The sequence below is a fragment of the Ostrea edulis genome, chromosome 4 (genome assembly GCF_947568905.1).
Source record: "Ostrea edulis chromosome 4, xbOstEdul1.1, whole genome shotgun sequence".
Classification (NCBI taxonomy): Eukaryota; Metazoa; Mollusca; class Bivalvia; order Ostreida; family Ostreidae; genus Ostrea; species Ostrea edulis.
The window spans coordinates 13,208,134-13,235,198 of NC_079167.1; the positions used below are offsets into that span (position 1 = coordinate 13,208,134).

Below are 27,065 nucleotides of genomic sequence, written 5' to 3' on the forward strand. Positions count from 1 at the left end.
CCTATCTTATTTGTTCTTGTTTAGGGCACAATGTTTTTTTTTTTTTAGGTCCCAGCCATATGTTGGATGCCCTGTAGTAATCACTCCGTCTGCAAGTCTGTCAGCACTTTCTGTGGCACACGATAACTTGGGAAAATTTTCGTAAATTTAATACTTGATACATGTATTTGGATTAGGCAGAGGAAGACTCTTTCAATTTTTAGATTTATCAACCATCTTTACAGAGTTTGACTTTGAATTTTTCAATATTAATAAGATACAAATGTATATGTAATAGCACTTTCTATGACACACATTAACGATTACTTGAGAAGATTTCCAAATAATTAAGATTATGTTCTGATTACTATAGTAATCACTCTGTCTGTGTGTCAGCTCATTCAATGGCACCCAATAACTTAAATTTACTTGGGAAGATTTTCTTAAAGTATTCAGGATAAATTTCATTTTATGCTTGAGGGTTATGAACTGCTAAATGAAATCTGTGTCTTAAGTAACTGCACCTATAGTATATATTGTGTTAAGTCACTCCAGCACCAAGCTGTACATGTAATCATCTAAAAGATTTGGTGGTCATCACTGTCCTGAATATTTTTGTTGTCATTCTATGTACATGTATTGTTCAGCAGTACATCAATGATTTCAAAAGAGAACTAATAAAGGTAGTGCTTTGTTATATATATATATATATTTATATTGTAGCAAAGCAGAAATGTTGTGTACAGTGTACATAGCTTTGAAATTCTGATTTTATCTTTTTCATATGTGGTTATACAAAGTATACATGTATTGCATTAATAAAAGTTTTACAAATATCCTTTAAAATTAGAAAGCTATTAAAAGTGTCTTTGTTGAGTTATTTTATATTTTCTTCAATTAACCATTGGTTCAAACTTGTCACATGACTTGGACTGGTGGATAGTCTTGAGGTGCAGACACTTTTGTTTGTGCCACTAGATAGAAATTTAGTCGTCATTCTATTTGAAGTTTGGATTTTGTACATTCAGCATTTGGGTATGATTGGCTTTTTTTAAAGTTATTGTGTGGTATATATTATGGAGATGACTAAATATGGAAAAGAAAAACATAATACTTTGTCTGAATGGATTAAAAGTATAAGAGGAATATTAAGATCCCGCATTAGACACATGAAAACAAAAGTACGTACTATCTATCCTTCTGTATTTAGTAAACCAAAAGTGATCAAAGAATTAGATAGGTTACATGAGGAATATGTTTTGAATCCAGCTGATAAAGCTTGTAACAACATTGTCTTTGTTTGAAAGGCACATTATTACAACTGCATTTTAAACAAACTTGGCATTAATTCCATATTTGGGAATTGTACTTAAACTCCAACTGCCCTTTCAAAAGATGAAATTCTTCAAAATCATGCTTCAGTTTTAAAAACATTTAATATGCCAGTCAATGGAATGGATGAATATGAATTACCGTACCTATACTGGATTCCTAAACTTTACAAAAACCCTTCCAAAGAAAGATACATTGCTGGTTTGAGTAAGTGTTCTACCAGGCACCTATATTTTCTCCTCATGAAAATATTAACAGCTGTGAAGGAGAAACTGCAAACATACTGTGCCACCAACATATGCCAGAAGTGGTGTAAATTAAATGTAGATTCTAAAAAAATCTAAAGAACTTTTATTAAATTTGAAATTGCAAAACCTTTCTAAGTCAACAACATCAAAACGTATGACTTTTCAAAACTTTACACAACCATTCCTCGTGATAAATTAAAGACTACACTTTTTGACATCATAGACAGTTGCTTCTTCAACAAAAATGGAAAAAGTAAGTATTCATATCTAGTGATCAGTCATCCAAAAAATTACTTAATTAAACTCCACTCTGATTCCATGCACAAGTACTGTGAAGTTGAAATAAAGAATTTGCTGGAGTTCCTCATTGACAATATCTTCATAGTCTTTGGTTATCAAGTCTTCCAACAGTCTGTTGGAATTCCAATGGGCACGAATTGTGCTCCTTTGTTAGCTGACCTCTTTTTATATTCTTAGGAAGCAGAATTTATTTAAAAGCTTCTACCTGAGAAGAAAAATCTCTTGTGGTCTTCAACTCGACATTTGTATATATCGACGACGTTTTATCTATTAACAATAGTCCCGTGAGGATCTGGGTTGAATAGATCCTCAGTACCCTCTTGCTTGTAGTAAGAGGCGACTAAATGGGGCGGTCCTTCGGATGAGACTGCAAAAACTGAGGTCCCGTGTCACAGCAGGTGTGGCACGATAAAGATCCCTCCCTGCTAAATGGCCATAAGCGCCGAGCATAGGTCTAAATTTTGTAGTCCTTCAACGGCAGTGGTGACGTCTTCATATGAGTGAAATATTCTCACGTTAAACAATATTCAATCAATCTATTAACAATAATCATTTTCTTTCATATGTCGATTCGTTATGTAAACTCGAGATGAAAGACACATTAATGGTAAACTAACAACTCAACTTTATTGCAAACGGGATGATTTCAGCTTCTCCATCGTCAACTTCCCATATTTATGTAGCAATATTCCATTATCACCTGCATATGGTGTTTATATCCCAACTGATTCGATTCGCAAGAGCTTGTTCTGCGTATGATCATTTTTTTTTTAAAACGAGGCAAGCTACTGATAAACAAGTTGATGTTGCAGGAGTTTCAACAGTCTTGTTTAAAGTCGGAATTTCGCAAATTCTATGGTCGTTATAATATGATCTAGTTTGCCCATATAACCTATCGTAGGGTCAAATGCTGTTTGACGTGTTTTATATCGATTGTTAGGCCGTTCTTGGCACATTGATTTTGACAACAGATTACTCCGTTTACCGGATTAAGACATCGGGCCTACGGCGTTTGTGACCGGTCGTCAGGAGATGTTTACTCCTCCTAGGCACCTGATCCCACCTCTGGTATGTCCAAGGGTCCGTGTTTGTCCAACTCTCTATTTGTATTCATTGTGGGAGTTATGAGATTGATCACTGTTATCTTAGGCCCCTGTGAAAGTTACCACATATAAATAAAATTCGCCTCCCCTTTGATGTAGGCTTTCGGCTTGACTGATACAAAGTTTTAAAAGTTGGAAGGGGGGTGGGGGGGGTGGGGGGTGAGTAAGCACAAAGTACATATCCGAAGTTAAAAGGGTTCAGTGGAGATCACTTTTATATTGAGAAAATACGTAAGATAGGTTTATTAGGATGATAATACTGAAATATAAACATTTACTGCATCGTGTATATTTCTAAGGTCGTGCTTATCCGATGTTTTTCAGGGCCGTAACACCCATCATATTATATTGTACCGATATCAAACTATCTTCTACATCTAGTGCTGAGTGAACCTTCAACCTGTGTTGTTGTGATGTAATTCACACAGGTTCCGCAGTTTACAGTATGACCGATGCATCTGCACTCTGTGTTTCTCTTTATCGATGTGATATTATTAGATAAAATATGTCGGTCGTTATTTCATTCTAACTGAACGCCCGCAATATCGGAGAAAATCTTTTCTTATGATTTCCCTATACGATCCAGACTGGGGCAAAATAATAACGTTTGACTAGCACGCATCACTTCTTTCCATCGAAACAGTGAACATGTCAGTGACATCGAGAATCCACGCACTCGACATATTGATGGACGTAAAGTGTTTGAATTTCAATTTTAACAATTTTAAAAATGCTGTGTTGAAGATGAATCTATATACACAAATCACTCGTTTTTATTCCAGAGAATTCGGCAGGAATTACTGTACGAAACAATTAGCCTGATTGCCGACATGGTCGGTAAGACAATTATTATACATGTACTTCAATTTAAAACTCATCTAAAAAGTTGCAAGTCAAGTATCAAATTAGTTAAGTAAGGCGAATCGGACATTTGGCATGCGAAGATGGTTTAAAACCATAAAACATGAATATTATTATATAAGTATATCATACTACATATGATATAAAGCGTGCATTTCTTTATCAGCGAAGTAGTTTAAAAGTACTGTATTACACGAAGAGAATGGGAGAGGTAACCATTTGAGGACAGTTTTAAGTGCAAAATGAGGACAAACATTTTGTCCGTACAGAGACAGTGGGGACAAGGCTTTACTGGTGTTCTATCTCTAAAACTTTTTTCACAATTCAAAAGAGAGTATTGGATAAACTTTTACATGTGCTCTATAACTACTCCTAAGGTACATACATGTATCCCCCCCTACTCTTTACATGACTGTGTGTGTACCCTGTCCTAGAGATTGTGAGAACGTCGTACATTTCGTTGGAGAGAGAGAGAGAGAGAGAGAGAAGTATTATCACTACAATTTCTCCTGTTTTAACTTTATTCATATTATTATCCATGCTAATGATTCAAAGTATTTATTTAATGAAGATCAGTTGTAAATTTGCATTTGTTTTGTATATATTTATTTAATGAAGTCAGTTGTAAATTTGCATTTGTTGTGTCCATGCGTTTCACCTGTTAATTAAATTCAGTTGACTTGCAGTCTCTTAGAAAATAGGACAGTGCAAATAAATGAACTTTGCATGTGAATTAATACCCTCTGTTTTAGAGTTCTTATTTCACGTGGGTATTGCTGAGAGTAGTCTCTTGTCATTTTTATTTTATTATCGATTTTATTTGATATCGAAATTTCATTTGATATCTTTAGAATATTTAAAAGTAACAGTTCAATATGTATTCTCTCTCTCTCTCTCTCTCTCTCTCTCTCTCTCTCTCTCTCTCTCTCTCTCTCTCAGCATGATTTTTAAAAGTCTGGGAAAATAAGCGAAGTCGGTTGGGGACTTTTAATGATCATGCGATTTGATGATGCACCTTTTATGGATAAGCAGATGCATGACGACAGGAGATATTAAAAATTTCTGTCGCATGATATATTCATAAGACCTAAGCATAATTATTTTTGAAAATGGTATACGTTCTGAAATATGGAAAAAAATAAAGTTCATTAGAAACATGCATGTAATTTTAACATCTTTTTTCCCATCTTCACTGCATAGCTTAATTAAGAGAGAGAGAGAGAGAGGGGGGGGGGGTTGACCTCGGAATTGGGCCATACGGTTTTGTTATGTGAATTCCGTATAATCCGTATAATTCTTATAACATGTGACCTTGATTTCCCCAGTTTGTCTGTCGGTCTGTTACAAATTAGTTTCCCGGATCCCCCCCTCCCCATGTTTTGATCTAAGAAGCTGAATTTCGTTATAAGGTTCATCACACTTTTCTACATGCACTAGGCTTTAACTTAGGAAACTGCAAGATATTTTTACACTAGCTGCTGGACTTTAATTTTCATTATTTGAGGACACTCTGTGCATCTCCAGTTTTATCAGTAATATCAAAATCTTTATTGTAAGGTAAGAACGTTAACGTTGATGTAGTAATAGAAAGGTCTCTTATTTTCATGTTTCTTTTAAAGAAGTATCCAGGGTGCCATGGAGTGGGAAGAATACGGAAGTTTGATTAGGATATTCTTCATTACTTCTTCATGGCTACAGTTGAACTACAGTCTCGACAGATACTTCTAAATTAATCATACGCCCGTTGAAGGCGGGACATATTATGGTATGACGTCGTTCGTCTCTCTGTCCATCTGTCCGGGCTTTGTGGGTATGATACAGACTGAACCGTAAGCTCCATGATTTTACAACTTCGTACATTTGATTCCCATGATCAGAGGAAGATGATTGTTGTTTTTCAAGGTCAGAAGTCAAAGGTCAAGGTCGTAGTATCAGTTAATAGAAAAACCTTTTGGGCAGTATACAGACCGAACTGTTGGGGCAAGGACCGTCTAACTTGGTACACATACACCTCATGCCAAGTGGAAAATGTCTATTGTTTTTCAAGGTCAATGTCGTAGTAGGAGGATCCAACCTAACTGATGGGGCTAGTACAACCAAACTAGGTACACATACACCTATACCAAGTGAAAATATTACATAGAAAGTACATGTTTTGTCTGTTTTCAGTACGATTTAAAGAAAGTGTGTCACACCCTGATGATTTGCTGATACTACCTGAAGCCACGTTCTACACATCATGGTGTAAGAAAAACACCCTATATCAGCTTTTCACAGATGTATTATGCATCGTTGGTTATCAAATTTCCAAGGTTCTACAAGAAGTTGCCTAAGTGTGTACATTCAAAATCTACTTTTGATTTATTTGCATAAATTTGTGTCAACAGTTGAACACAATTAAATGCAACACAAATCAATAATTTCATCAAATCAACGCACTTTAATGTCTTATAATAAGTGTATAAATAGTAGATTGAAAATAGCGACCTTCTTAATTGCACTTAGAATGCATAAAATTTCATTATGTAAATATTTAGAGTTTAAAGTAATAAAAGAAGAAAAAAGGAAAGAAAAAAACAGTCTAGGAGTGTTGTCAGCTTTAAAAATTGCATGTATATTGCATTGTTTTGCCTCAAAATTAGGGTGGAACATAAAACTGAGTAGCTAACATCTTTAATTGATATATATCTTTCTATTTCTTTGAACTGTGTTTATTATTAGCTCGTATGGCGCACCATATAAGACAAACGTCTGAGGTACATAGATTGAGCATCTGTGTGACAAAGATGATATGGCGAAGAAAGATGACGTCTACGTCCCTCTGATCGCCAAAAGATCTGATCTGAAACCACTGGAGGGCAAATATTGGACCAGGTCAGTGTTTTAAGGGGTCATAAACAGATTGATATTTCAATAGTAAAGCAATTTGAGTAGATCGTTGACTACATGGTTTTAACTCGAATTTTCTCATGTAGGCTTGTATCGTACAATGTAAATTATGTTTAATGCTTAGATCCTTTAGTTAAAGACAGAACGATAATCGCCACAATTCAATACTTCCGGTAACATATCATAACAACAACATCTTAGAATATTCTTACCTCCACATGCTTAAATTTCTAGAAGGGAAACATTAGAAGAAGAAAATATATATTAAGTGTAATAAATTACTGTAAAATATTAAGTTCGTTGACTTTTAAGAAGGGTATATTATTTAAATTCTAATCACTTCAGCATCTGGTTGGCACTTGGTTAAAAACCTTTGCTAGAACTGGCTGGAAAAAAACACACACACCCAAAAATCAATTTGAATGCAATAAACAGGTTGGGAACACTTCCCGTATAGCGAGATATTCTCGCTAAAACGCGATTATCCCTCTTTAGCGAGAAATAAACATTACCATAAACAGGTGTTTTGGCGTCTTTATTGAAAATAATGGCAAATCCCGTGCAACGCTGAATAAGTGCGACACGCACTCAACATGATACGAATTGTTTCTATGAAATTGACAACATAGTCATGAAATTGCATATCAAAGTTGCTGCATAAGAGGGAAGCAGTCTGAAATCCAATACACATCGTGAGTGTTTTTGTTTTGATTTATATATTTGCAGAAGTATCAGACATTTTAGCACTTTTTCTTCTTTTCACGTGAATCACGAAAAGATGTACTCCGCAGGTGTTTTTCTCGGTTGTACGGGATATATTTATTCTCGCTAGAGAGGGATAATCGCGTTTTAGCGAGGATATCTCGCTATTGGGGAAGTGTTCCCAACCTGATAAAATACCATGCATGTTTAACTTATAAATGATTGATTGTATCTTGTTTAACGTCTCTCTCGAAAATTTTCACTCATATGGAGACATCACCAAGACCTGTGAAGGGCTTCAAATTTAGGCCTTTGCTCGGTGCCTACGGCCATTGAGCAGTGGGGGTTCTTTAGCGTGTCACACCTACCGTGACACAGGACATCTGTTTTTAAAGTCATCTCCGAGGACCTGTGATATTCACACCAGATGCAGAGCGTTTGGCGATGGAACTGTCACTACCTGTTTTAACGACTTAGGTCTGTCGCGGCCGGGATTTGAACCCCGGTCTTCCGCATGAGGGGCGAACACTCTAACCTCTAGGCCACCGCGGCGGTTGTGTTCATTAAATTTATAGTATACATTTCATATGATGTGATATTGGTTAAATCAGAGACATATATAGCCAGGGATTTATCTAGGTTGTTTTTACTACCGGTAAAAGGTACCTTTCCCCCTTGGCAACAAATGGATATTTCCCCTTCCACAGATAAAAAAATCCCATTCATTTGTAGAAACTTCACAAAATTGTATACGAATTTTCAACAAAAATCATTTTTTTTATATTCTAAGTCATTTTCTACAATTGTCAGACTTACAATATAAATAAAATGAATAATCAATCACTTTATATGGCTGTTATAATCTGTGGATATCATATTCCATGGATGTCCCCATCCCCTGGAAGCTCATGACTACATTCTCATAAATTCCCCTTAAATATAAAATGGGTAGTAACAACTAAATGCTGGATAATGCTGGATAAAACCCTGATAGCAGAGATAAGCAACTTCTTCGGTGGCATGTTTACTGCATAAAATATGTGATGGTCCCAGCTATAAATTGTTAATTCCTATTTATTGGTATGATAAATTGATGTTTATTTAAGTTTATTTCACTCCTGTCCTAAGTTGTGGAAATAATTCGATGATCAACAAATAATAAATAAACAAAAAAGTTGGCAAATCATAAGAATTTCCCAAAATCTCGACAATTTTGCCGAGTTTGAGTCTTGTGTCACCTTTTGAAGCTTGAACTTTTATTTTACTTTGAAGTGAAACATATTTTGAAAATATTGTATCTTGAATGTGATAGGATTTGAAAGGTTTGAACTTGATATATTTCATTCTTAAGATGATACATGTACAAGTAATTTAAATCAGTGTGTGCATTTTAGGGGACTGAAAGATAATACGAAACTTTGGGAAGTTGCTAATCTCTGTTATATATATGTCTCTGGTTAAATGTGTACAGTTGTACTATAATCAAACAAAGTCAAAACTGGAGACCAACACCTTGAGGTTTAATTTGCGGAAGATTCTCATGAGTGGATACCAAGCTTAATTCAATAGGGTCTGGATCCAAAGTGTAAACTTAAAAATCAAAGTCTTTTTGATCCAGATTTTTTGAATGAAGTTAAAATTGCATGGATTTTGTCAAGGGAGGAAAATAGTAGTACTCAGAAAAAACCACTTTCCTAAAGCCAGTACTACATTTGGGAGACTATAATCTTGTTAGTTTATACATTGTATTGCATTTTACAAGTCATATTGTTATTATGATATAGTGTATATATTCTTTCAGAGGTGAAAGGAAGCAATGGGCAGGTGGTTTATTTATAGGATGTGCAGTCCTGTATGCATGTCGGACTGTGACTCCATTGTGTGTGTCAGCCATGGCCAAAGAAATGGGGTGGGATAAAACGCAGTCGGTAAGTTGTGGCATTCACCTGGACATGCATACTTATCAAACTATTTACTGGCAATGAGGAAAGATTGCAAAAGTATTGTTCCCCAAGACAGCAAATACTTTCCAGGCCTAGGAAAGGTTGCTTTGAAGGAGACAATGAACATGCTATTGTTTAAATAGTCAATAGGTATGTATTTTGTTGAATATAATTTGAACTTCAAAAGAGAAACAGTATATCTTTTGTGATATGTCCATGGCTAGCTGCAATAATGTAGCCCTCTCTGATTTTTTTTTTTTTTTTTTAGGGAGAGGGCTACAACTCCTTAGGATCTCCGTAATGGTGCAAATGCGGGAGTGATTCACTCCCGCAACATTTGCGCTCATTCTAAACATTTCCTGACTTTCTTTACGTAAATAAAATGATATTCTATGTTTCTTAGTCAATATATAAATTTACAACCTGCAACTTAAGATTTGTGAGGCTCTATTCTACCGTTTTCAACAATTTCGATAAATTCCAATTTCTCGATTCATATTTGTGCGCCATGTTTGATGTAGTGAAGTTTCAACTTCCGATTGTCGAGTCATTTGCATATGCCATATAAGGTAGTATTTACATCAATGGATAAGTATGGAGGCGAAAGCTATTTCGTCGGTATTGAAAAGGTTTGAATTTAATATCAAGTTAAAAACCGAACATCAGAGTGTAAATTCTTTCTGCAACAATATGATTTTCCTTTCTTTGTCGAAGTGGCTCGAGTAACTACATTTTCGCGCTGATTGTCAATTTGGGTTTTTCATTAGATCCACCTACGAGATCTCGCGATAACAAGCATGGTGGAGCAGACGAAGAATTTTGCATGCTGTACATTATATTTAATGAAAAACACCTTTATTAGACATGCCCGAGCACAAAGTTGGTACTCCTTTTGGTGTAAACAACATTTGGGACTAATACACAGAGTTTATTATCGGTTATTCATAAAATTATTTTGCACCATTACGGAGATCCTATGGAATTGTAGCCCTATCCCGAAAACGTCAGAATTAAAAAAATTGGATAGGGCTACATTATTGCAGCTATGTCCATGGCGAGTGATGCAGGAATAATGGAGAATTTGGTGTCACAGTTCTATAGCACGTGTAGAAAGGGAGCATAATCATGTCTGCTCAAGTAAATAGTTTCAAACACCTATTGGGCAATATGGGCATTAACAATTAAAACTAATGGCAGATGTCAAATTCAGAAAAATAAAGTTGATTTATCGAGAAAAACCTTTATGGTGTAGATGAAGTTATTGATAATTATGCACTTTATTCAAATTTAAGAATGGTAAATTTATTTATGAAATTTTGATTTCGTTTTAGGGATCGGTTCTGTCCTCTTTTTTCTGGGGTTACACCATGACACAGTTCCTTGGTGGTTATTTGGCTGACAAGATTGGGGGAGACATCATTTTGCCCATAGTAGCAGTGTTTTGGTCTATGATAACATTCTGGACTCCACAACTTGTTTACCTGTCAACAGATAAATACCTCACTATTCAGATCATCATTATATCTCGAGTTTTTCTCGGCATGTTCCAAGGTAATGTTTTCATCTTATTAAAAGGAAAATCGTTCAGCATTTTAGGTCATCTGAGTCATTCAGTTTATTGCAATCCATGCCTATCAGTCATTATGCGACATCCATTGTTGACTTCTGAACATTTTCTTCTAGGAAAATTCTCGACCATTGTTATTAGAATTGGTGCTTTGCTTCTTTAGGGGTAGGGGGACAAAAATTATGTATTTTGTTGTCAGTGCCCCTTGGGATCCTTCAGATGGGACCAGAACTTGTAAAAGTAATGATGCAGTCGTTAAAAGTATTCTTTACTCCGAAGAAACAAATTGTGTACATAGTTATCATAAGCATAAAAACTTCTGTCAAAATTGTGAATTTCATGGCCGCAGGGTAAGGGGTGCTAGGATGGAGCTAGATAGATCACATTAAAGAGAAAATAGATCTTTCTTTAAAATTCTTCTTCACAACATGAGTACCTATTACCTAGTTATGAGTATGGAGCAAAGACCTCCACCTAGATTGTGAAATTAAGGGACCAGGGCCATGGGCTCAAATGCCAGAATGGTACTAAATAGGGCATACAGAGAAAATATATTCTGTCTTTCCAAATCTGCTTCTTCTGAACATATGCAGATAGACGAGATGCTTCGTCAGAATGAGTGTGGAGACATTGACCAATGGTTCATTTGCTGAAACTAAATTGTATCTTTCAAATTGGATATTTTCTTCACACCTGAACTTCCAAAAGAAAAATTGGATGCATTGTTAAAGGCATTACAAACCAAGTTTCAATGATAGCAAACATGATGTATGTTTATCTGTCTGTCTGTCTTTTGGTCAAGATCAAGCCCACAAGTTAAAAGGTTGGAAGTACTTGGAGAGACATGAGCAAATCTTATTGGATGTTGCTTTTGATATACACTGGTATGTTGAATCATGACCTTTAATGGGGGGGGGGGGGGGGGGGGGGTCATTTGCCCAAGATGAAGACCAATATTAAAAGAATATTTGGCCAGGCATTAATATAAGGAATACTGATTAGTTGCTTTTGATCGCCAAAAAAGTAAACCTGACACATTGAGTTCAAAGTTTGAGAAGTGCACTCTTGCAATTAACATGCAACACTTCCAATTTCCTTTTTGTGTGAGATCTCAGGTGACCATTAAGGCCGGTGGGCATCTTATAGATTGATAATTAGAATAAAACATGTATTTTTTCTTTTCTATAAATGAATTAATTTTATCCAATGTAGGCAAATACGTAAGATAAATATGATTTTTATGCAAACTCTTTAACACAGTGATGAAATGTTCATTTGATTTATAGAAACAGTTTTTTTCCCATTTTTTTTTTTTTATCACCAGAGACGTATAGATATTTTTGAATGCCTCACTGACTGAATTTCTTTGAATTCATTAACCTTTCCATGTGTACAGTACATTTTCATGTATGATGTGAGATTTATACATACAGCTGTGTTACATACAGGGGGCTTCATGCCTAGCTCCATTAGCATGCTGGGTCAGTTTGTGCAAGACCCTGTCAGGTCATATTTCTGTGGTTTGGTAACATCAGGACAATATGCTGGGTAGGTCTATGAGGGTCATACAAGTACAAACATAATGCTTATCTCTGTATACTGGTTCACCTTAGTCTACATTGACATAACCAGACAAGTCAGATTATATTGGAGGGGGGGGGGGGGTTCATACTGTTTGATCAGAACATTTAAAAAACCCAAAAAGATATCTTATGTATTGAAATCAAAGTTCAAGGTGAAAGTTTCATACCAGGTCAAGGTGGAGGGCCTATGTTAAGGTCAAAGTTCCACAAATAGACTTAGCCATGATTGGAGGAATAGTGCTTCACAAATACATCTTGCTTAGCAGTATATTTTGCAGTTGCTCAATTATGAGTTCGGTTTTTTTTTTTATTCATTTAGGACTTGTCTGGTTAGTGAGGGAAATCTCATCTTGAAAAAAATTGTAGATTTCCATCTATGTCGATGCATCATTAGTTTTATTTACCAATACTTTCATTTACTTTGAATATGAAATGCTATTTGTAGAAACTCTTCGTATGGGAATTACTCTATGATAACTATCCCTGACTTCGTCTGTGTATGATATCTGTAGATGGTTGTTTTCTATGTAGCGCTGAGCATGATTAGTTTATTTGGATTTTCTTGTTCACAGGTTTCCATTATCCCAGTTTTAGCTCCATTATATCCAGGAAAGTTTCTGAGCAGGAGCGATCCTTCACTTATAGTTTTATTTGTTCTGGATCTCATTTAGGGTAAATAATTGTACTGAATGTATGTTTTTTGAGAAATCATGTCAGACTTCAGTTATATAGATATTCAATTCATTAAGATTTTCATGTTTTAGACAAAATTATATGTATTCTATTTTATTTACATTTCTAATGTGTTAGATAAAAGTTAAAGTAGAAAATTATCACAGGATAATTTGTAAATCTATTGTTTTGGATGATACCTTTATTATGATACATGTACACACAGTATTTCAAATATTCAGTTAATTATTGAAAAAAAAAGTTTCCTGTATTATAATTCCTGCTCCCTACAAGCATACGGACACACACACTTGAGTGGGTCTGTGGTTATATTCGTTGAAGTGGATTTGTATGAAATTTCTCCACCTTGCTTGTAGTGTTTATAGATTTTGACATTACTTCCTCTTCTGATGTTAATTATGTATATTCCTGTATTCCTTCGCAAGTGAAGCTGTTTGCTTTTCATAAAAACATTGCTGCAATTTAATGTTAATTAAAGAAAGATAGGGATATGTTATTTAAAGTATATCAAATGGGACAGTTAATGGACTGAAAATGGAATGAAATCATTAAATTTTTGTATGTGATGTTTGAATATACATGCGTTGTACTGTATATTGTATGTGGTAGAATGGTGACTATATTAACATTTTTCAGAATTCATCATACATTCATAACGTTTTACATTTTGCAGTACATGTATTACCAGGATTTAATCACAATATTCTGTATAATTTTATGATACACATACTTATAGATAGGAACTTAATTCTTGTTCAGAAATCTTGAGTAAATATAAAATTTAGTATGTCCATTTCACAGAAATTGATATTATTTTTATTACATTGAAGTGAACTACATGTATGTGGCACTATGTGCTTCATTAAGTGTGAATAATGGCATTTTTTTTTTTATTTCAGTACTTTATTGTGTGGAAGTATTGGGTCTCTTTTGTTAGAGAGCTTTGGATGGCAGAGCGTATTTTATTTTATTGGTGAGTTACATATTCAGGAACACATGTTTTTTAGTTTGATTAGGAAAATATGACATATTCAGGTATTTATCTAGCTGCAATAATGTCGCCCTATCCGATTTTTTCACGCCTGTCTTTAGACGGGACGTATTATGGTACAGCGATGTCTACGTCCGTCCGTCTGTCCGTTTGGGGTTTTCTCTTTATAATTTCATTTCCCTTTCACATATCATGCTGAAACTTGCTGTGTAGCTTCCTTGTGGGTCACTCTAGATCATACTGCAATTTTGATCCATTTCGACCTTTTTTCTAGGAGTTTTGCCCCTTTATTTGGAAATAATTATTATATGGAGGGTACATAATTTGTCCACCCTACTCCTCCCACAGTTTTCAAGTGAGAGCCTTCTTATTTTGTGGAGTGTTTGTATGGGTATTGAAAATGTGCATGTGGGATGGATTTTTATTTTCTACAATTTTGAGAAAATTACAGGTTGTTGAACATGGTCTATTTGGAAATTAATATTCTATGGAGGGTACATAATTTTCCGCCCAACTCCTCCCACAGTTTTCAAGTGAGGACCATCTTATTTTGTAAAGTGTTTGTATGGGTATTGAAGATGTGCATCTGGGGAAGGATTTTTATTTTCTTCCATTTTAAAAAAAATTACAGGTTGTTGAACTTGGTCCATTTTGAGGAAATCTAGATTTTTAAGTTAAGACCCTTTGTTCATATGAAAGTTTGTCACAGCCTCATGATGGCTGATAATACCTGAAGCAAAGTTATACAAATTATAGCACAAGAAAAACACCCTATGTAAGCATTTCACGGGCGTATTATGTACCATTTGCGGTACTCTTGTTTTTTAATATTCTGACATTTTCGGGATCTCCCAAAAAAAATTCAGAGAGGGCTACATTATTGCAGCTAGTATATATCATATAAATTATTTCAGAAAAATGTGAAACAATCACGTTTTATGACCTGTTGATCATTAAGTATGTTAATAGCATATCTTCTGAGCATCTTAGTTTTATACAACACAAAAAAATAAAACAGGAAATGACTTTCTAAATAAAATGGAGTATATTTGGCACCTCTCTCCCCCTACTTTCACAAATTTACACATACTATACATGCACTGCTGGGCTGTAATGCTTTGTCATGATTTCAATATAATTTAGTATATTGTCACTGTTTCAGGACTGTGTAGTATATCGTGGATGCTGTGCATGCGGTACTTAATTATAGAAAAACACAGGAAGAAATATCTACAGCCTCCAACATTCTCAGTCAGCGACAACACTGTCCTGGCAGAAAAATTCCCCGAGAAGAAATCGGTGCCATGGTTAATACTATTTGTTAAGCCTGCCTTCTGGTAAGTTACAGATTCTTTCATAATTTATTATTGCATTTTACAGGTGAGAAATCTAATTAGGACCCTGTCCTTCTTTGTATGCATTTCAGTCTAAATACACTTTAAAACATTTCTCTAAAATGGAAACCTCTGTTGCAGGTCTCTGTTAGTGGGACATTTTTGTGAGAACAATGCCTTTTATATTCTCTTGTCGTGGTTGCCAACGTACTTTCATGAAAATTTCCCAGATGCCAAGGTATAGTTTATCATGTAGAATTAATGTATTATTCTGTATAAATCATTATAATCTTGGTAAACAATATTCATGTGCAATATACATTGTACATAATCATGAATTGTAGCCAAATTGAGAATTGAATGCCGTATGTTGTAGGGCTGGGTGTTTAATGTGGTGCCATGGGTTGTGACGATGTTTAGTTCCATCTTCAGCGGCTGGCTCGCTGACTACATGTTGGGTAGAGGTCAGTTTGTACAGCTATGTACATTCACTTAACAGAAGCAATAAAATAAATTCAGAGACTTCTCTGTACATGTTACAGGTGTGCAAAATGTTTTAACAATGTTGTATAATTCTACTTACAGGATGGAGTGTGACATTTGTTAGAAAATTTATGGAGGTAATCTTATTCTGTTAATCAACTTCATTCGAATTTAAGAAAACTTTGTGAAGTTTGTGAGCACCACTTTTATGCGAATATATTTCATTGCGAACCAATCATTTTGTTATTTGCATACTGCTTATATGAAGGTTCACCTCTGAATATAATGATACAAATTATGCTTTATCATCATCAATTCGTCAATGACAGTATTTTTGAATGAAAGTTGGCTTACATAATGTTATTATATTTTTAAGGAGTCTTTCTATCATGAATGACCTGTGTTTATTAATTCACTGCCTATTAATGCTTGCTTCATTTGTAGTCTATTGCATTGTGTGGTACAGCCTCTGCTTTAGTACTTTTGTCCTACACCAGTACTTATGGGGCTGCCCTGGTGTTGATGGCTATCGCGGTCATGTGTTGTGGTTTCCATAACAGCGGAATCCTCGTGAATCCCCAGGACATCGCCCCAACACATGCTGGATCTGTCTTTGGTAAACAGATTTCAGCATAACCATCTGTAAAGTTGTCATATGACACAACTGATCTTTCATATCATAAACACAACTTTCTTTTTTGTGCAGTGTAAATATTCTTTAAGATTTCATGTACTTGTATTTCAATTCATATTTGACATATATCGATCTTCTTGTAGTTTAATTTATGACATTCAATTTTCTAATTTTCAGGGATAATGAATATGGCAGGTGCTGTGCCTGGTGAGTTAATTTCTGTTGTCGACTACTGCTGAGAATTTGTCATGCTGTACTGTATTTATACTTTCAGTTTATAACCATGTACAATGTATTGAAATACCTTTACAGTGAACTTAGTAAAATCTGCTTCTTGCAGATTATTTAATCCTCATTACATAAGAAAAGGCACAAAATAAACTCAATGTAAATTTCAATTCCATGTTATACATGTAAAACGTTTTGACTATCACGTAATATTTTATACTAAATCTGTTTCCCAATTTTGAACTTATTTAACAATCTGTCGACTAAAGGTTTTATTATAATGTCATTTAACAGTTATTTAATTTTATACTTTTGTACTTTATCTGTATCTCAATGTTAAACCGTTTTGATGGTATCTCAATGTTAAACCGTTTTGATGGTATCTAAAGACTTACCAAATTGCAAATGAAAAAACAGCAAAATGGCAGGGCAAAACATTTTCACTGATCCATCTACCTACCAAAAAGTATAGGTTACGTGAAACTGAACACGATATATGCTTGAACAAGTTAAAAAATAAGTATATGATAAATAAAAGTAGATAACATAGTAAAATTCCTATTAAATGTCATGTCAGGCCACACAGTTGGCAATGAAATGGATTTTACAATGAATTATGTGTATTCTCTCATATCATCACTGGTGGGTCATTTACATACATCACCAATAGTGTTTGAGATATAAAATATGATACATGTATATCGTAAATTCGTAATACATGTATGATTTACCAGGGCACCAGCAGTGCACTTTAGTTAGGTCTTTTTAAATCAGAAAGTTAGAACTTTGAACCAGTGAATATAACAGGATGACATGTATCTCTCTGCCAGTCTGAGAAGTACCATCTTTGTATTTCAGGGTTTGTTGGTGTGTACATGGCTGGACATATCCTGGAAGCCACTAAGAGCTGGGGAGCAGTGTTTAATCAGACTGCAGGAGTGTGCATGTTTGGATGGCTGGTTTACATGATTTTTGGGACTGGAAAGCAGATTGTATGAACAGCAGTGTCTGTGCTTTGTGATAAATGTGTATACTAGTGTTTGTGTATTATGAGTGCCTGATGAAATGAAATATTTGTTGATAATGCATGATTGGAGAGAGAGAGAGAGAGAGAGAGAGAGAGAGAGAGAGGGAGGGAGGGAGAGAGAGAGATCTAAGAAGTAAGATGTAAAAGTGAAGTTTAGAAATGTACATCTGTGATCATTCGACATTTTACTCATATTTCTGAGAACATTGCAGATATTACTTGAAAGAATTTTAAAACTTTCAAAATCATCCTTTGTTTCCTCAAGTTACAAGTATTTTGAGTAAGTATAATAAGTTTTTTTGTTAAAAATTTGAGCACTGTGAAAGAAAATTTTCATCCTGTAGCAATATTCTATAAACAGTAACAGACCTTCAGGTAGATATGTACCAGCTTGTCTTAGTTATCATTGAGGCAGTCAGAAAGCAATGTATATGATTAAGACTAAGTATGTGGTATAGATATAAGATGCATGTTAAGTGCAATGCAAGTTATTTTGATCAGGCGACAATTTTCTACAGTGATGAGGATTAATACTTGCATATGACCTTAAGGGCAGTGGATATGTGAAAGTTCTGTTGAAAAAATGTCTATATCTTCATTAAATTCTAGATCCAGCTTTGGAGCAGAATTAATAGAATTCACATGGATACAAGAGGAAAAAATTTTCACTGAAATGTGTTTCAGCAGAATGGTCTGAATAAATTATTTTACAAATTTCCATATTAAACTTTTTTTTTTAGTATCCACTGTTCTTTATGAAGGTGAGAATCACTGTGCTCAAATGTGTAAATCTGGTATTTGAAATGTCACCTGGGTATTGTAAAATACTTGTACATGTATGACTATGAGGGAAAAAAAATAGGAGAGATTTTACCCCAGGGCATGTTATTATAGTGAAAAGAAGCTGTTGTGTAATTATTACGTATATCTCGCGCCTGTATACGCTTGCATTGTGCTTGACATGTGTCTTGATATCAGCAGAACTTGTAAGTTTTATATAAGAATGCAGATATTGGAAGGTCAACCACACAACAGCTTCATAACAGAAAAGGTTGCAAACTTTAGAAGTAAATAAGGATTAAGTGATCTGTATCTCTCCTAGGTAAAGACAATTAAGAAAGGCTTGGATCAGAATACCATATTAAATGTAAAAACATTGAGGTCACGCAAGTATTGGTAACTATTAAAGTATCTAGTATATATTTGTTTTAGAGGTGAATTTCTAGATGATCTGACTTCAGTCCACTTTTAGACATCTTTGAATGGTTTTGGGAGGTGACCCTGCCACTAACTTCCCTCATTTCCTGTGCGAGAGGTTAATGGCACCAGGGTCTTTTATCTAGTCAGCAATCAAACTTTGTGTGGAGGATCACACATACTGATTGTAAGTCCGTATTATCAATCTCTGCCCTGGATTTAAAGGCAGCAGTGGGACAATGGAAATTCTGGGAACCTTGGAGAAAAATTCTATAGTAACCATTCACCAAGTGTTAATCTAACGGGGTTTGTTTATTGGAATATTATAATGATAGACTTAGCAGTATAATTACATGTATATTTTGATATGTAGGGTTATTTAAAATGCAGTAGGGGTTAATTGTTCAAAACAATGTCTATACGCCCAAACCAAATGCCTACACCATAGTACTAGATGAGGGTTTCATACTAATAGTGGGGTATCAAAGATTGGAGAGTCTATACTTGTACCCATATGTTAATGTCATGTTGGGAGTCATTTTGGGAAACTTGCACTGTTATTAAATATTAATGCGACATTTCATGATTTGTTTTTACTGTAGTAACTCACAATTATTGAATTATTTACACACTATTAATTTATATAGTTGATGATACTAATGTTGTGTAATACGTTGACATTTTATATGTCTCTGTACCGTATAATGTTGTACACCGTCCCTTTATTGTACAGGTAATGAGGTCATCATTTTATTGACCAAGATAACGCCGTAAAGTTATGTCTAAGTTGTCTTTAATCAATGTGGTTTTATGCAATATGTTATTATGGGGGAACTCCAGCTGTTAAGAAAATCTGAATTGTGTGGAATTTTTCTTTAGTTGCTCAATTGTTCTGCAATATTGACGAGAAGTGATATTTTCGTAATAACTATATTTTGAAATATTATAGAAAAGCAATGTAGTTTTGCAAATTGTGTATCCATTTTTGGGCACGTCATACAATCATTTTGAGTTGAGAATAACCGTAAGGGGAAGATTACGTAGTAACTTAATTCCCACCACGCCCCGTTTACTTTTGATTTATTGCTAGTTTACATCGATTGGTCTGCTTTGAAGTACTATACGTCAGTGCACCTTGGTCACTTTAATTAACGGCACCAGAGTGTTATTTAAGGATTAAGAAAATCTGTTCCTACTAATCATCAAGGTTTCATAAAATGAATGTACAAAGATTTTCAATTAAGGAGGTACTCTACATCGTCATAATGGCTGACTTCCTTTTAAAACATGGATGAAAATATAAATATTAGCAATATTTTTCTATTCATTTAAAATATACTTGCCTAGCTCAGTAGGTTAGCACGTCGACTGCTGAATTGTAGATCGCGTGTTCGAGTCCAGCAGGGGTTTTCAATTTTTCTCAAGATTGCTTTCAACTAAAACTATTTTTGACCAAATAAAGTAAATTTGAAAGTTTTCAATTTCGAAATATTATTGTACATATCCTCCAATTTTCATCCATATCAAATTTCTCTGGTGTAGCTTACCTCCTTGAAAATATGTACCGAAAGGTAGTCGGCCATTATTCAAAGTTTTAATCACAAAATCAGGGAGAGTTCTGACAATGAGATAACTTTTGAATAATATTCAGCCCTTTATTAACGAGTATGAAGAGCAGCTTGCTTAGTAAATCTACAAATATAAATGAAAATCCTGAGATCGACATTCGTTCAACAACAACAAAAATGTAAATGTTAATGTGTTGAAATTGTGCATTGTTTTTAAAATACCCCGGTCATTTATTCAACCTCGAATGTCTTTTGCAGTAAATATTATACGTTATATTGTTTTGATTATACTTGTACTTACGCATGGAAAATAAAACATGTCTAATGTATTAAATATTGTGTTGTTGTAAATTTGTAACAAAATGGTGGAAATAAAGGAAAGCAGTGTTGATCGGGTATGATGAAATAAGCCAAACCAAAGCATGCAAACTCTTTCCAGCAAGAAAGATCTACGACCCGTGACTTCTACAACAATGTTCGAAAACAGACTTCTAGTTCCAGTACATTGAAATTGTTTTGATGGCGGCAGCGTAAATCTCAAAGTAAACATGGATCGGTCAGTGATTGTTTACCGTGGGTTTGCGGAAATCACAGCTTGTCTGTATTGGATTTCGATGCCAATGACCTACATTTGCAAATTGTGAGGTTTCCGTTCATTGCACAGTACAACTCCATACGCCTACGATTTATTTTAAAAACCCGTCGACACCCGATACACAAAGGTCTCCACCAAAAACGAAAAAGGCAAGTATTTTGCACATTTCATCAATATTTTTTTATGTAGATGGTTGGTAGAAGATGGCTATTTACGGAGTACCCGTAAGTCCGACGGGGACAATGACCGGGTGGACGTTAACGACGGAAACGACTTTGTTTGTCCGGTGTTCACATCACGGATATAAATCCTACAAGTACAGTTTAGCATACGATTTTGGCAATATTGTAACAGCGGTAGGTTGCGCCTATACTGCTTAAGTACTATATGTACAAGTAGAATCGGATCGAAGTCTTTGCGCTGATCAGTGCTATAGTCTCGCTCGTAAATTCAGAAGAATTTACAATGGTAGGATTCGGAGACAGGTGTCGTATATTATCTCCCCATCTTGTACACTGTAGGTGACCATAACAAGTGGAAAATGTCCGAGTCTCCAATATTGATCCATCAAGACATTGATTCGAAGCAATGTAAAATCTACTTATATATACACTATAGACTTGTTACAATTTGAACTTAAAAATTCTCAGACCGTTTTATTCGTCTGAATTTAAAATTGTTTGTTTCCATTTTTAATGTATACATGTAGTTATATTAAAGTAAGAAAATCTTTTCATTAGTAAATGATCAAGTGTTTTGACATTAACAGAATGATGATAATTACTATGAACGATTCGAAGTAGAGACTTCATATTTGGTGGGGTGAAAAGTGTAGGTTTTATTTTATTTTACCACTATGCATTACATTATTCAAGGTGTGGCTCGTACATTCCAAGGTCAAATTATAAACATATTTTCAGGGACCAGTATTTCACAGACAAATGTTTGATTTACTTTTCAGAGCAAGGTACTGAAGGATGGCGGAGATACGCGTCAAGTTTAACGTCGCCATGTTGCTGGCCATCCTGGCGGCTGAGATCCTGAGCGTGGTGATGTACACACACTACACCCCCTGGTACCACTCCTTGGGGCACCGGAACTTGATCGCTGCCATTGTAGCCGACTGTGTTCTTGTCTACTTACTCAAATTAATCAAAGAGTTAGTATTAATGATGGCTAGCAGCTGCTTCTTATAAATCTTGGGCAAATCTTTCACAATCCACACAAATTAATGTTATACTTTCCCCCTAAAGTAATTAGCAAAGAAGGGTTAATGCTGTTCACGTATTTAACAACTGTGACTATTCACCCTGATCATGTGATTTTTAAATAAAATTTCCATTTCCTCCTCATTACAGGAATTTCTGGGACCCCAAGGACTGGGAGGACACGGCTATTTTAAGTATGTGGCTGACTCTACTCTACCTGGGCTATCAGATGCCGCACGTGGTTCACGATGTGCACAGTTTTACCTATTTCTTCGTCCATGTTGTCCATAAATTTGCCATCTCTTTTGTCATGTTGTTCATAATGGAGAGATTCAAACGATATTAATAAAGACATATAAATTACATGTATTTGGTTGTTGTAGATTTGTTTGTACCGCGTGTAACTGCACCGTATATTTGACAGTTTGTACATTTTCCATGTTGAGACTTCCTATGAAGATGGCCTGCTCCACGAGGTTCCTAATTCTTATAGCTTCTATAGGGAAAAAAAACAGTACTGAATCGTAATAGGAGTGTAACTACTGCAGATTTTAATTAAGCCTAAATGAAATTATATCATTACTAAGATATAAAAGGACTATATTCGTGCCCACCGTTTGTTTGGAGTACATGTATACTCCATATATATCAGCATTCTAGGCCGGGTCAGATTACTCAAATACATGTATTTTCTAAGTGGTCAATGCTCCCAAGCTTTCCCCAATGTGGCCGGTCATGATGACCTTCAGACATGACTTACTACCGACGTTTGCAGAATGAATTCCTTAATACTTGCAACGTAGTGAAACTACAAAATGACAAGTATTGCAGTTAGCTGGAAGGGACGCTGTCTTACGACAAATTCTACATATGGATGGAGAGATGTTCTTATGCTAGACAGAGTGTATAAAATACTTCATAATTTGCAGTTTACCCCCTTGTATTAATTAGCTAATTGCTGTTCCGGTTCGTTGAGCTCTTACAGGAGCCAATTAATGAACGCATGTTATTATCACATTAATTAGCCTTGTTAAAGGTTACATGGAGATAGTCTGACATTGGATGGTCAACTGAATCTAAGGTTTAAAAAAAATCGAATTTAAAACAAATAGCTAGTTAGAGCATTTAATTGAAAGTGTTCGTCAAATAGTAAAAAGGTATTTACCAAGAAGTAATTAAAATATAACTATGAAGTAGATTTCTGTATCTTGTACCGTTGTACGTAAACTTGCTACTTCTTGTTAAGAGCCCTGATTGAGATATAGGGCTCACGGTGGGTGTGACCGGTCGACAGGGGATGCTTACTCCTCTAGGCAATTGATCCCACCTATGGTGTGTCCAGGGGTCCGTGTTTGCCCAACTCTCTATTTTGTATTGCTTATAGGAGTTATGGAATTTATCACTGTTCGTTATCTACACTTTTCATGCGTGTGGGAATAGTAAAAGTTTTGATATATCTTGCAATTTGTTTTTTATGTAAAGAGCAGTCACATTTGTTGTGTAGTGAAAACTACTTTAATTTGCTGGAGGAACGACTCTACGCTCCCAGAGATAGATTGACCTTAAACTATTCTGCAGTAAATCTCATCATCTATATGTATATGCGTATTGGTATTCTTACACAAAGTATGCCGTCTGAAATGTGTGAATTTGTCTATGACAATAGGATGTGTCTCATGCACTTGTTTGGTTCTAGTTGGTACACCACTTCAGTTTTCGGGAAATCGTTGCCCAACCCGATTCCCGTGCACCACTTCAGTTTTCTTGGTTGTAGCTAGCCCCACTTCAGTTTTTTTGGTTGTAGCTAGCCCCACTTCAGTTTTCTTGGTTGTAGCTAGCATCGCCTCAGTTTTCTTGGTTGTAGCTGGCGCATCACTTCAGTTTCTTGGTTGTAGCTAGCTTCACTTCAGTTTTCTTGGTTCTAGTTGGTGCGTCATTTCAGTTTCTTGGTTGTAGCTGGTGCTTGATATAAGCATTGTTGACGCTATATGATATTACAGGGAATTGTATCGCTTGTATTCGAATTTACTATTAAAGAGAAATAGTAAATTCGAACCCAAGCGGTACAATTGCCTGTGTATGATATCTATAAAAAGTGCACCGATTTGGCAAACAAAAATATTCATTGTTTTCGCTTTTGAATAAAATGTTTCATGAAAACATCCAATGCAATATACCATTTGATTTATTAAAGTACTGTATGACATTTAACTATTTGCAGCACGTACACTATGCAACTAATATAGATATGACATTATGTAGCTATGCTTTTTAATACTGCTTTCACAATTTGGATGTAATTAAAACATGCTGTAGGTGATTTATCTCTTTCTATTTACAGATGACATTAAAGAATGCTTTAGACAAAACCAAAGCTTGACATAAGGTCAGCTAAAGGGAAATAACTAGAGCTAAATTAAACTAAATCTTATTTAACTCGTTAAAGACGAAGATTTTCCATCCCGTTCAAATTTAAGACGAAACAAACTAAATCGCCACTGAAGAATTTCATAATAACCCCTCTTACCACTTCATGAAAATGTTTGAAACCGTCTAAAAGAGACACTAGGATCGGCATCTCAAGGTGAAGAGGAGGGGAACTCCCTAAATACCAAAATCGGTTAATAATCAATTATTTATTGACAGCTGCACAAAAAACTGGATAAGTTAATTACAAACAAGACTTTAATTATTTTTTAGATATTTGTTGCGACAAAGGATTTCCAATAAAAAACATTACACGTTTGCTCTTTTTACATACAGTGAAATATATTGGTTGTGATATACACATCACACTTTTTTAAAGCTTTTTGAAAAAGTTATCTACAATCGTATTACTAAGTATGTTTTACACAAGAAAGATTTTCCCAACACTCAACAGCAAGGTTTCCAGAAAGAATTAGGTTGTCTGACTGCATCGTTCAATTTACATGAAACAATTTTTCATAATTTGGAACAAGGTAGTAATGTTTACGTGGGTTTTCTTGATATTAGCAAAGCGTTTGACACGGTATGGAGGCCTGGTCTTATGTTTAAGATATACGAACTTGGCATTAGAGGTAAATTATGGTCACTTATTAACCAATGTCACCAAAATACAGTGAGTTCAATTATTGTAAACCAAACCCAATCAGCTTGGTTTCCTGTTAACCAAGGTGTTGGACAGGGCGGTATGCTTTCTACCTTTTTGTACCTTGTTTTTATTAATGATCTTATTCATGAACTACAGTCGGGTAGTCTAAATAATGGCGTACTAGATATCCCTAGCAGCTGCCCCTCTTTAGCTGACGACTTGTCATTAATTGGCATATCACCACTATCGCTCCAAACAATGCTGGATATCGCTTACAACTACTCCAGTAAATGGCGATTTACATTCAATGTGTCCAAATCCTGCGTCTTGCAATTTCGAGCTAAAGGAACAAAGTTAGACAAATTATCGTGGCACTTAGGTCCTTCCAAAGTGACATGCGAACAGTCCTACAACCATCTAGGAATTGTTATTAACCACAAATACAAACTCTCGGACAGAATACAGGAATCTTGCAACAAAGGGCGTAAATCTTATTTCGCACTATCCGATCTTGGTACACAGTTTCTTAGCCCAATGACAATGTCTCATTTGTACAAAACGATCGTAAGATCGGTAAAGTTGGCTACTAGTAACCAGCTACTAGTAACTGGCTACTTAAAAAGAGAAAAGTTGGCTACTAGTAGCCAGCTACTTGAACCAGGAAAAGTTAGCTACTAGTATCCAGTTACTAGTAGCCAGCTACTAAAAGTATGAAAAGTTAGCTACTCATAGCCAGCTACTACAAAATATAAAAGTTATAATTACTGATAGCTCGCTACCAGATAAAAGTTAATGAGTTTGAAAATTATTGTCTATCAGATTTATTTCTAAAGAGGACGAGGAGTCGTATGAAATTTCATGCTCAATTATCCCCAATTACATAACATTGCAATGCAAAATACGAATAAACTTTTTCAACTGAGTGTTTACTTTAAAAGTGATACGGATTGAAATCAGACCTTCAATCATTTGATATACCATCCATTTTGAGATATCTGCTACTTTTACAATTTGATTCGAGTTACCCTGAAATTTCAACATAAGTGTGAATACCGTAAGAAACTTTATGTTTGACTTTATGTTTGTATTAGATATCTGACGAATTTACGACTATACATATGGCAAGAAGTGATAGATGGTGTTTTGGTACTCCACGAATTTTCAGATATCGCTCTTTAGGAAATCAGTTACTTACATATATGTATACATTTTGATTATCGGTACAATGAAATTTCAAGATCCGTGTGAACTCCGTGTTTATATCATAAATTTAACTAACTTACAACGATACGTATGGCAAGTAGTGATATTGGGTATCGTGATATGTCATAAATTTTCAGATATCACGCTTAAGGAAGTCAGCTACATATACCTTTTGATGGCAGGTAAACTGAAATTTCAAGTTTTTCGCAAATATCTTAAGGAACTCTGAGTTTGTATTAGATATCTGACGAATTTACAATTATCAAAGTGAAGAAGAGTGATATTAGGTATCTTGACATGCCATAAATTTCCAGATATCACGCT

At 35.0% G+C, this 27,065-nt stretch overlaps 2 protein-coding genes across 4 annotated transcripts in view; both read left to right on the forward strand.

Annotated features, from left to right (window-relative positions):
* Positions 1-6,546: 6,546 nt before the first annotated feature.
* Positions 6,547-27,065, forward strand: part of LOC125670354 (solute carrier family 17 member 9-like) — a 960,148-nt gene continuing 939,629 nt past the window's right edge. For 2 of the 3 annotated variants that reach the window (XR_008802235.1, XR_008802234.1), the window contains exons 1-12: positions 6,547-6,697; positions 9,216-9,342; positions 10,689-10,908; positions 13,080-13,179; positions 14,100-14,173; positions 15,354-15,528; positions 15,667-15,763; positions 15,902-15,989; positions 16,111-16,145; positions 16,453-16,624; positions 16,820-16,849; positions 17,729-18,346. Coding sequence is in view for 1 of the 3 variants with exons in the window: in XM_048905468.2 (XP_048761425.1) it covers positions 6,615-6,697; positions 9,216-9,342; positions 10,689-10,908; positions 13,080-13,179; positions 14,100-14,173; positions 15,354-15,528; positions 15,667-15,763; positions 15,902-15,989; positions 16,111-16,145; positions 16,453-16,624; positions 16,820-16,849; positions 17,729-17,868 (1,341 nt within the window). In the remaining 2 variants the exon portion in view is untranslated. Of the gene's footprint in view, positions 6,698-9,215; positions 9,343-10,688; positions 10,909-13,079; positions 13,180-14,099; positions 14,174-15,353; positions 15,529-15,666; positions 15,764-15,901; positions 15,990-16,110; positions 16,146-16,452; positions 16,625-16,819; positions 16,850-17,728; positions 20,992-27,065 lie in introns of those variants that run through there. The other variant, XM_048905468.2, reaches the window with a different exon arrangement.
* Positions 21,149-22,828, forward strand: LOC125670362 (uncharacterized). The gene is made up of 3 exons (XM_048905478.2): positions 21,149-21,406; positions 22,219-22,416; positions 22,616-22,828. Exons 2-3 carry the CDS (start codon positions 22,235-22,237, stop codon positions 22,809-22,811), a joined length of 378 nt encoding a protein of 125 aa, XP_048761435.1. The 5' UTR covers positions 21,149-21,406; positions 22,219-22,234; the 3' UTR covers positions 22,812-22,828.

Coding starts and splice junctions, on each gene's coding strand:
- LOC125670362 (XM_048905478.2), top strand. CDS start 22,235: ATGGCGGAGATACGCGTCAAGTTTAACGTCGCCATGTTGCTGGCCATC. Junction 22,417..22,615: donor TTACTCAAATTAATCAAAGA/GTTAGTATTAAT, acceptor TCCTCATTACAG/GAATTTCTGGGACCCCAAGG.